The 11,954-nt window shown below is 32.7% G+C and overlaps 1 protein-coding gene across 1 annotated transcript; it reads right to left on the reverse strand.

The window, feature by feature from the left end:
- Positions 1 to 1,089: 1,089 nt before the first annotated feature.
- On the reverse strand, positions 1,090 to 7,296 carry LOAG_03476 (hypothetical protein). The gene is made up of 10 exons (XM_020446330.1): positions 7,170 to 7,296; positions 6,677 to 6,771; positions 6,504 to 6,588; positions 6,096 to 6,200; positions 5,753 to 5,840; positions 4,459 to 4,611; positions 3,607 to 3,705; positions 2,722 to 2,846; positions 2,286 to 2,456; positions 1,090 to 1,179 (listed from the first exon to the last, which is right to left on the reverse strand). Exons 1-9 carry the CDS (start codon positions 7,242 to 7,244, stop codon positions 2,301 to 2,303), a joined length of 981 nt encoding a protein of 326 aa, XP_020303313.1. The 5' UTR covers positions 7,245 to 7,296; the 3' UTR covers positions 1,090 to 1,179; positions 2,286 to 2,300.
- Positions 7,297 to 11,954: the final 4,658 nt, after the last annotated feature.

Here is an 11,954-nt window from a genome sequence, read left to right on the forward strand (position 1 = left end):
AAGACAATCAGTCAGTTAACACTCCATTCGATTTTTGTGTGAAATCAGCTAGCCAATACATAGCTAACAAAAAGAAAAACCCAAAAACAAAGGCGGAGAAATATGAAATGTGTGCATCAATTAACGATGTGAAACATCAAATTTATGAAAAACACTAATTCTGTCCGACTGATAAAATAATTCCACGAAAAAAAAGAAAAAAACAATAATAAACAAGAAAATTTTCACTTTCACGTATAAAAAAGGCACAAAACATGGATGAAATGACCATACTTTATTTTGACGAAGAATTGAAATTTTCAAAATTGGAACGAAAAAAATCGTTTTTAAAACAGCACACAAACTGTTGAGCTGAGAACCCATAAACAAAAAAATTCAGAAAACTAACTTCATTCAAACAGTAACAATCCGGAAATCCACAATTTTCTATGGTAAAACCTTTTCAACGAAATACATAAGCTCATTAGTAAGTTCTTTTTGCCAAAGGCATAAATCCATATGGAACTTAATGTCCCTGTTCATACAATAAATATTTCATATTTCAAAAAAATTATTGCACGACGGCTGCTTCTCCTTCAGCTGATAAAAATTACTTCCAAGAAAAATGCAAATCTATATATGCGGAATCCCATATTTTCCAAAAATATTCAATTCAGATACTATTCATGTACGCAAACACTTTCGAAGGAAGTTCTCTCTTTCTTTTCTCGTCTATTTTAGCCCACTGCTTTGATTCCAACCACAATAAGTTTTTTTGGAATAGAATGCATAATCAATGACCGCAACGGATTACGAAAAGATGCTTTTTAAAAATGAATGACTATGGATAACATACCGAAAAAAAGAAAAGACAAAGGTAAAAACGAAATTTAGAAAAAGAAATTAAGGATAATTAAATCTTAGTAAAACTTCGCTCCTTTTATGGCATTGATATCCGAACCGTTCTAAACAATTACCGTTATAAATAATTATCGTACATACATAATTAATTGAAGTGATTTAAAGCGTCGCGTTAGCACGAAGAAATAAGAAATGGAAGTAAGCAAAAACAGCTCATTCTTGAACATAAAGTTCAGTCCAAAAATATATTAAAAACTATTTGCGGCATGAGCTGCTCGATCCTGGCACAGGATTTCCACTCAAGTTCTACCTGCTTCCCAAATTCAATTCACTTTTTTCCTGAAAACTCCAGCAGTTAGTAGAACATACAATTTCTCTGCTGCAATGAAGTTCATGAAAATTATGATTTAAAACTTGAAAAATTCATGCAGAACTCCGATATGCTATTTACTAGATAATTATCGCTACCTTAAAACAAGCAATGGGGATAATAGTTCTTAAATGTTATTCAAATCTAGAAGAAGGAACTCGTCGCACAGTACGATGACAAAAAAGACAATGAAAGCAAAGCTTGAAGAAAGTAAATCAGAGTAGGTTGGGATTTACAACATAATTCTTAGGTAATGGCAGTTTTCCCAATAACGCAGTTGTACTTCGAACACGACCTTGACTTCTCGAAGAAGGCTGACGATGCCAGCTGTAAACTATTTCGTTTTTCCCAACCGATGGTTTGGCCTCGATACTTCACATCGACTGGCCTTCAGTATTAGTAGAGGGTAATATCTTTTCCGCCTGATTGAGCTTCCAATCCTGCCATGCTTTGACACTAAACAATAGTATCCATATCGTAATGAGGTCAGATTCTGATGGAGTTGCAACTCAAAATTTAAAATTTTAAAAGGGAAATTAGAAAAATCACAGCACATCGGAAAAATGTAAAGTAACTTAAAAAAAAACGGGGAAAAAAGAAGAGGTGAAGCTAGTTCAACAAATTTTGAAAGTAAATGAGGTAAGAAGCATTATCTCCAGAATCCAAATAATTAAAACTCAAACGAACATAAAGTCATAAAGAAATCCTGGTTGCAGTTCCCCGAAAGGTTAAAATGAGTGAGAAGTGGAGTAAACTTGAAGATTCTACTTAATTTTAGTGCATAATATTGTCATTTTATCAGTAGTGCCGAACATTGTATAATGAAGAATAACATGATATATAAAGTATGTTGATAAGTCATAATTCGTCATACAGCTTGTTGTAAAACAAGTACCAGGAAGTTGGGAATTGTTTTCCCTATTCTTTTAAAAGATAAGCAATTCAGTTAAAAAGTCCCATCTAGGCAGCTCCTAATCCCATTGAAAAGTTGATATTAATAACACGTAACTCTAGTAACGATATTGTTATATTCAAGCTAGAAAAAAGAAAAAGAAGCAAGCCATGCAAAATAAACCTAGCACTGAAAAGCTCAGCTGAGATAATGAAGCCCTGTTGGCTGTTTAACTCTTTCCACATAATTTGCGGGTAACATTCCCCACTGCAGTGTTCTTTGCACAGTGCCCGTTAACCAGCCTTCATCAACCTTCTGACAATTTACGATGATATCGCCTTCAACGAATGTTACCTGAAATGAAAGTTCACTTCCAAATTATGAATTTTGTGTAAAATAAACACAGTTATTCGGTGATTATCTATATTAGGATCTTTTCCAGAGCCAAAGGCTATTCTCACTATGCCAGGTTAATAGTTTTGCCTTCGCCACTGGCCAATTCCATTCGTTTGAGCTTTTCCAATATATTATTGCAAATCTTGGAGTGCTTTGACAATACTAATTATCACAGATGCCTACGGAAACAAACAAACCATAACTTCAAAACCATATTACCGACCTCATCCTTATCAGCAGCAGTGTAATCATAAAGTGCTTTCACTGTAAAGCCCGTTCCTTTCATACCTGGTCGGCTAGCTCCTTTTATATCCGATCCTATTCCAATATTTGAAGCTGTCAGCTGACCTGAAATAAGATTTTTATGAGATCAATAAAAAAGTAAAGCACATTGGTATGAGCTAAGCACTGACTGAAACAAATTTTGAACACTTTTAATCAAAGAAACCTGCGACTCAAAGAATCTGCTATATAAGATCAAAATTAACTCCGAACTTTTGCAAAATCCTTCAATGGTGAAGTTTTGAATAAGTTCAAGTAACAAATTATATACAACTTTGACATATAGGACAAATACGCAAATATAAAATTTTTCACTTATATATATCCCGCCTTTCATCATTGAGAATTTTGTGCTTATTATTACTCTTACATCCTTCCTGAGGTGTTTCAGTCCAAAATTAGATTGATTCGCTTAAGCCGAATGGAACTGTTAATTACCGGTAATCACTGAAGTAAAATCATAGGATGGCAGGAAACACTGCGTTCTTCATAATTGAAGTCGCACATGTTTATACTTTCATATTCCTTTTAATGAATTGGAAAATGTATTCTCAAGTGATTTAAACTTTTACACATGCGAAATTCAATGAAAACAATGTGCAGTACATTTGTCGTCACTAAATGATTGAATATGCAGGCAGATGCAGCGAAATACTTTTCCACTGTTCTCGATTTCTTACTACTGCACTATCAGCAATGCAGCTAATATGATATCTACTAATATTCCAAAAAAAAAAAAAAAAATCGTGAAAAATAAGGATAAGGAAGTAAACAAAAAAATTAGAAACAGAGAAGACGTATCAATTAAAAAGAGAAATGATCATACCAATTTTTTCAGCTGTTCGACTCGATCCTACCGTACCCCAATTCCCGTTTAAAGGATCATAGTCAGCTATGCTACCAACCTGACGTTGTTGGATAGGCACTGTAATAATTAAATATGCTTAGAATTAGCTTTCTTTTGTCTACCATTCATTCTTTGTTCGCATACTTTTTTATTTCGTAGCAAAAAAAAAAGTTTTGTTTGAAACTTTAAAAAAATTTTCAAGATATTCAATTTTTCCTGAACAACAACTTACAAGGAAATAAAAATTATACTTGATACTTTTCCTGAAAATTTACCCCTTCACTTCTACTTATGTTTGAATGGCGTCTGAATCCGTAGAAGCAAGTGCCAAAAAAGTGAAATATTGAAATACATAGCAAAAAACACTTTTGGAAATCTTTTCAACCATAATTTGAAAATTTATAACCGAAACAAAATGAAGTATTAGTTCAGAAAATTATTTATTGATGTTAAGCAATTTCCATAAGGAAAAAACTTCGGCATTCACATACAAACAATAATGTTAATAAAGAGATTTCAAATATCTTTGCACTCGATGCTTTTTTGTGTTACACTTATGGTCTTATACTTACTTTCATGTTAATATTTAGTCTCATTTTAAGACTTAAATGCATCCTTGCAAGATGTAGTCGGAAGAAAATTTAGAAAAACCCATATCTTTCGCATTCGTTAAAAAGCCAAACGACTGAATGTGATGAAAAAGCTGAATAACGCAAAAGTACTCTCCTCACAAACTTATCCAAACCGATATTTCTAGAAATTCATATACCTCTTGAATGAATTTCGCAAAAATATATGCATATATCTATACGTTGATACTGATATAGATACCTTTGCCACCTTGTTCGGATGAATAAATTAGAGTTCCGGATTGTCGTGCAAGTTTACTGGAATACGGCGTTGTTGGCTGATGATGAGCAGCAGCAGATAAGGGCGGGGCATACGTTGAAGGTGATTCAGGCACACTACTAGCATTCAAAGACACTGAAAGCGCATGCAAATGATTAATTGGATTTGTAAATAGGAATTAGGAACTCAGCGGAGGAAGAGTGTAAGAAACAAATAAGCAAATTAAGACAAATCCCGATAAAGTACGTACAATTTAACATAGAAATGTCAATCTTCTTGATAGATCCCATCCTGTCGCAGAACTAATAGCAATATCTAAACCAAAAATAATACTATCTTTGTTAAAATGTTCAATGGTTAAGCTGTTCCTCAACTACTACATGGCGAAGATGAACCTTAGTTGAAAAAAGAAGCAATAACACAGCCAAGAACTTTATGAGCTTCATTTTCTTCACGTTTTTCCCTTCTTCTCCACCTAAATCTCTTTTTTCTTTCGCTTAGGTTCTTGGCAGGCTAGCTCAACGATGGATTTGAGGCTCCGTCAAACCCGAAACAGTGGTTTTCTGCTTCACAGATTCCCTACCTACAAAATTATTCCGCCTTCAACCGAAAAGTTTTACCAATCATAGCCTTTAACAAAATGATAATATTTACCGTTTGTTCCTACCTTCCAATTCCAACGGTATTTCAAGACGATCAAGAAATGATCAAGTAAAATAGCTCAACCCTCATTTAACAACAGAAGAAACAATTTCAAATTTGTTGTCATTTAAGGTGAGCCAACAAATATTAGAAGTATGACTTGCAATTCTGGAAAATCGATTACATATCAACTCTCGATATGAAGTTATTTTCTTGAAGACTTTCAAAACGTTCCTTTTAAACTTCTCGAATTTAGCTCTGTCATGAATATAAATAAACTCTTATAGGCTAGATGGGAAAAAGCATCAATAACAAGGCTGGCTAAACTTAAGGAAAAAAAATAAGAGTGATTTGAAGAAAAATAACAGCATTTCTTCATATACGAAAATCATTTATTTCAAATTGTCAAAATTTAAAGCAAACGGATAAAAATAAAAACCATAGTATTTTATTATAAAATTAAGGAATAAAATTCTATCAAGATACATATCATTGAATTCCTATTTTAGATATCATGAGTAACCAAATCCAATATTCGATTCTGACCAATCAATCTTCCAAAAAAACCAGCAGCAAATTGAATTTGAGCTCATTTTCAGTAAAAAAATGAATATAAAAAATAAAGAAAAAAAACCTTCGCCATTAGAAATGTTTTGCTGTTCTGGTTGGGGCCGAATCTCATCCTGCAACTTCTTTTTGTTCTGTTCACCATGATAAGCTACCTAAAAATTAATAGAATGAAAATTAGTGTTTCGTTCTTGCAAGAAATATAGAAACTCAAACTATAAATTTCGCTTTAATCAATAATGCAACAAAAATTTCAGCAACAAATTTCATTTTAATCAACAATAATGCCTTCTGTGGTCACCAAGTATGAATCATAGAGAAATTAATTTGGAACTCCTAAATGAAGCTATTTAATATTAGATGCTTTATACATTCTTCATTTCACGTTACTTAACCACGCCCGCTGGTACCTGAGATTGAATTTTGGTATTTTGAAGATGACGAGTCAATTCAGGATCATCAGCTACTTGAATTCTATGCCCCTTCGATTTCTCAAATTCTTCATGATATTTAACCTGAAATTCATCATTTTAAGAAATAAAAATGCAAAAGGATATTCAATAAGTTGAAACACTTTGTTCAGTGCGATTGATTTACATAGACAGAAGAATAAAGTAATTTAGCTCATTTCAAATAGTCTAAACCAAATATTCACTAAAATTAGAGTAATTCCGGAAATTGATCTTATTTTTATAGTTCCCTCTCTTAACAACTGTTACAATCACTTAAATGGACATAGCTGCTATAATCATTTCCCAGTTACCACACTTAAAAAAGAAAACAAACCATATCACTAAAAACATTGAATCAAGATATACCTGACTCTGCAATCTGGTATTTTCTGCCAAACGCTTCATTTCCGGTGTATCGACAACTACTGATGCTACTGTTTTTGGATAATGACTGCAAAAATAACAAATTTTAGAAAAAAAAGCATTAAGAAATATTTGAAAAAATTAGAATTTGAAAAAATGGAAGCAGTAAAATTTACGGTTCGCAATACGGCATTTTATCATATCCTTTATAATTTTTCATGTTCAAAACCATCCCACATACTGTGCACCTGAAGCAACCTTTATGCCAAACCTAAAATGAATTACCCAGTGTAATATTACCAGTAATATCAACTGAAACATTACTAAAATGATTCAACGATTAAAAATACTAAAGAAGTCAAACTAGGAAAATTATATGATGTCATTTAACTTCCCATCCTTCTCCTTCCTAGCCTCCATCCTAACAGCATGGTCCTGAATCAACTATCCTGCAAGAGAAGACTTTGAACTTCAACCTCAAAAACTCATCGCCGAATTCAGTCATCAGTTACATTAGCAGTAATTGATTTAATGACGTAAAAAAGTAACTAAACTTAATTTACACCGAAAATATTAGAATCAATTATTGTCCCAAAAGTGTCGTTGCATAGAATGAAATAAAACTTGGAAAGTGAAAGGAAATGTGGGAATGGATTTCGAGAAGTTTACCTTGTCGAGGCATTTCAATTCTTCAAGTGGATAAACAGTTTTACCACACTCCTCTCGGGCGCACTTCTTACTCATCTTTACAAACAGAGAGTATGAAATGATAGCTCACCAAGCTCCGAACCTGAAAAGATATAAGAAAAGCTGAAATCTCATTTTTCTGAACTATTGCTGAGCTTTTCACGACATGCTACCAGGATGGGTTAACTTTTCCGAATCTCCTTATCGATTTCAACTGAAAATGGCATTCCTTGAAAACAAAACAGGAAAAAGGATAGCTATACAAATATTGAAAAAACGATAAATAGAGGATACAAATTCAGGAATAAGCTAAAAAAGCTTGATAAATTCGAAAATGGATCTGGTTAAGTCGAAACACCGTGTACAGGGGTCAAACTAAAAAGAAAATAACAAAGTGGTAATCGATCCAGAAACAAGAATAGCGTAGGGACAAAAACAATGTAAGTTTTCCACCAATGAATCGAAGCATGAAAAAATACAACAAGCGAGAAATCAAATCGAAAAAAAACAGCCAATTCAGAAACTGATCCGGAAAGTGGACATGAAAGAAATGACAATTTAAAAGCATACAGTAATTATCTGACCGAATAAACGAAAAAAGAGAAAAAAGGACAGAATTCGGCAAAGGAAAGGAAGCTAAACAGAAATTGAGTAGGGAAATCTGAGCCATCCTTTTATTCCCCGCCACTGCCCCGCTACCAGTGGCTACAAGGGACATTTCACCCTGGGGTCACCCAAACCGCGGCAAATCTTTTTGAAAGTTCAAATGAGTGGCCCGTTAAAATTAGCTATGCAATGTAGTAGTTCCTCGTGAATATATCAGTAATGGATATTCCGGAGTTAGTTATTCCGGGAAAAGAGAGGGACATCTTTGAGTGCAATTCATCTTACTAGTGATAAAGGACAGCATGAAGAGCAAGCCGGAAATCCTGCAGCAAATACTGATTATGCCGGAAGGCATGTCAAACATCTTGGATGGCGCAGCAGAATTTAGTTGAGGCAGAATATTATGACATTCGTGTTAAACTATTCTATCATCAAATTATTATTAGATTATCAATAATCGGAGTGTTTGACAAAACTAATACTGAAAAAATGAAAAGATGAGAGAATGAGGACATGTCACACTGAGGTATTTCTTTAAAATAAAAAATAAAAACAAATTTTCACCAGAAAAAAATCGAAATTGGAGTTTGGAACCGTTAATGAACATTAAAATGAAGAATTCATAAAGGAAAAGGAGAAGCAATAAAATGAGAATGTGAACTAAGATCGATGACGGTTCATTTCATTGACACATACAAAATGTGATACTGTCAAATGAATGGTTTTGTCGCATAAATACCGTCCACGACATTATTTCAATAATTCAAACATCACTTAATCACAATTGAAAGTCCCTTTCTAACTAATCCAGTATTGTTGTTCAGTGACCAAATTATATTAATTATATGGAACGATGTCGCAAATCACAAACGTAAATTAAGCGTAAATTTTGCAAATGTAAAGTGATCAATTATTAGATGGAATGACCAACGAATGTTTTAAATTAATTTGAGTAACGACATGTATTCTGTACTAGAAATAAAGTCATAGAAAGGTTGCGATAGAAAAGAAAAGGAATTCTTGGGAAAAGCCCGCCCGATCCCTATAAATAGTCAAATGGAGTATTAGATTGAATAATAAGATCACTTGAAATTAAAGTAATTTTACTGCGAGATAGTATAAAAACGAGCATTTCTACAAGTAAGTTTTATTCATTTAATTGTATTAAACAGTTAGAAGATTTAAACCCCGTCTTGTACGGGTAATTGGGAGATCCGCTTTTTAATCAATGTGTCATTTATTCCTCTAATATATCGCTCGAAATGTAAAATTACGAAATGACCTTCAAAGTAGAAGCAAAATTGTTGTTAAGCGCCAAGTTAAACCTGATTTAACGCCAACATAAATGGCAAACGATTCATACACCGATGTACTTCCATCCGACCAAACGACAACAGAACAAGTCAAGATGGGGCGTTCGAGCAAAAGTGCTGTTGAGCGATGATGTGCAACATATGTGTGTGTGTGTGTGTCTGTGTCTGTGTGTGTATGTGTGTGTGTGGTGGTGTATATGAGGTGTTATAAGTAGTTTCCAGGATGGTTTTAGTGAATGGTGAATGGATTTGTCTGTAGGTATCGTTATTGAGGAGAGGTAAGTGAAGAGAAGGAAGAGGGATGTGAACTAAATGGATGATTCAGAGGAGGAGGTAGCAAAGTCAAATGCAATTTTGAAAACAACATTTTTTAAAAATATCCACACGAAAACTCGAAAGATACTCTTTTCCTCATTTCTCTGTTTGTATTTGTTGAAATGGCATAGGTAACTGCAGTAAATAGGACAGCATGCAACATGCAAAATGCAGCTCGAATTTTGCTAATCCTGATATAACACATCCTATCAATGCATGCAACTTGCTTTCCTTTGATACACAGTTTATTTCCTGGTCCGGAAAATATCCTGAGAATGAGTTATAAATATCAATAGTTAGGAAGAAGTCAATGCAAATGTGTTCTCAAAAATCAGGAAAAATGGACCGGTGGGTTGGAATCATCATAACCTGAATAATTTGACGGTTTCATTTACTGATCATTGATTGGTATCCCGAAGGGAAGACTGTCTCTCTAAAGTGATTCATGTATTTACAAGGTATGAAAGGTATGAAATGTCGGGGCCAGCGTGACTGGAATGACTGTGTTCAACGTGTCATTATTCTGAAGGCCTGAACGATAATGGTGAAGAAATAGATGATGATTTGGTTATTATTCGAAAACGTTTTTTACGCAAAATATTTTCACAGAAAAGAAGAACCAATTAGTTGGTCACTGAGAAAGCATTGTGTTCATTGGTCAAATAATAGTCAATCAAAAATCCTTTTTAAATTTAAATTTCTGTCGAGATTGAAGCTTTTAAATCTAAATAGTACTAAATATGAGAGACATGAAGAAATGGGCGCAATCAATCAAGAATGAACCGACGTTTTTTTTAAGATGGGAAAAAAATGTGGAAATATATCGTTTACGTAGAAAAAATTTGGAATGAATTCAACATTTCATTTCTTCTAAGCAAAAAAATTTTTCTCATTACACATCAAAATTAGCAGAAATTGGTTGTACTAAAACGCCGATTTTTTGATCATTTTCCGCCAAACCATCCATCAAAGTTTCACATACGAGAATATTTTCATCGAGAAAAAAGTAAGTTTAATTTTGAAGTTTTAAGAAGTTATATCGTTGACAAGCAATTTGTGCTAACTTTTTTAAAAAATTCTCATACTCTTTGGAAATTCCAAAAAAGCTTTATGAGAAAAAAAAAATTGTGAGATTTGAAAAAAATTTTCAAATATTTTAAGATCAAAATTCATTTCCTCCGGATAGCTAACATCTCATATATTCATTTCAAAAATAAGGAAATAACTACTATCATACTTCATTTACTAATCCAATCTCATAATTTTCCTATGTGACAGATATCTCTAACTATGATGACAATCAAAAATGGTACCTCATTTGGTCTTATTTTTATACTTTATTCTGGCAACTACTACCAGAACTACCTATAGATTCTTCATAGCACTAATTTTGCCACTGGATAATGCTATGGTAGTGAATTTCCCTGCAAGAAAGAAAACACTAGAATTATTATCAAACTCACACATTCCGAAGAAGATAGCCAAGTTAGCTTCCAGAACACAATCCGGAAAGAGTTCCGGCAAACAGAGAATTTTAGGGCCATATGAGAAACTAATTGATGAAGCAGCAAATCAAAATTTTGAATTTTAGGACATTTAGTTTCTCAATTAGTTTCTCAATTAGTCTATCGACTCTAACAAAAACATTTCATTATCTTGTGAATTAAACGCATAAGGGTTAAAGGTCAATGTAGTATGAATATGTTTTAAGGCATAAAAGCATTTGTTGCTAATCTCATCTCATAGATATTCTAACTCATTCATATTTAACTGACAAAAAATCATTGCAGGACAACTAATACAATTGCGCCTGTGAACCTGTGAACAGTAACAACATAGCAGTACCAATATTATCACTATTAGAAGATATAATTTTATGAACTCTTGTCAAATACTTCCTGCAATTATGAAACAGTAAATTAAACAAATATCGAACTTCACAATTGAACTTCATTTATTGTGATAATTAATAATTAACATTTATTATCAATGTTAATTAATTAACATTTATTATTATTAACATTTATTGTAATAACGATAGTGATAATGTTAATAATAGTATCAATGATAATGATAGTAGTAGTATAATGATAGTAAAGAAAGAAATTATTTAAATATTAAGAACTATAAAAGGTGTTATTAGGAAAAACTAAATGTTGTGTATATAGTTAAGAGGATGTAATCTTAGTGGTCCGATAACATAAACAAGGTCATACGTTCATGTTGACATGTTGTTCCTAACGAATTATTCTCGTCTGTTTATATCTCTTCCTTTTAACAATAAATGTTCCGAATTTGTCACATAAAATGATTGAGATCGCTTGGAGAATAATAATAAAATATGGAAGTAATCGCTGTTTAAATGTTTATTTTGAAGAGAATTTAAAAAAGTGATTATAAGATTTTAACATTTAAAAGTTGGAAATATAATTTAAAACAAATGGATTTAGATTGAATTGGAAGTATTTAAGTTTTTAATCTCTTTTCTTCAATCTTTTTCTCTCTCTCTCTCTCTCTCTCTCTCTCTCTCTAC

The sequence above is a fragment of the Loa loa genome (assembly GCF_000183805.2).
Source record: "Loa loa unplaced genomic scaffold supercont3.4, whole genome shotgun sequence".
Lineage (NCBI taxonomy): Eukaryota > Metazoa > Nematoda > Chromadorea > Rhabditida > Onchocercidae > Loa > Loa loa.

Excerpts from the sequence above, each read along its gene's own strand:
- LOAG_03476 (XM_020446330.1), bottom strand. The coding sequence starts at position 7,244 with ATGAGTAAGAAGTGCGCCCGAGAGGAGTGTGGTAAAACTGTTTATCCA. Across the intron at positions 4,612-5,752 it reads AAACATTTCTAATGGCGAAG|TGTCTTTGAATGCTAGTAGT; the intron begins GTTTTTTTTCTT and ends ATGCGCTTTCAG. Across the intron at positions 2,457-2,721 it reads CTGCTGCTGATAAGGATGAG|GTAACATTCGTTGAAGGCGA; the intron begins GTCGGTAATATG and ends CTTTCATTTCAG.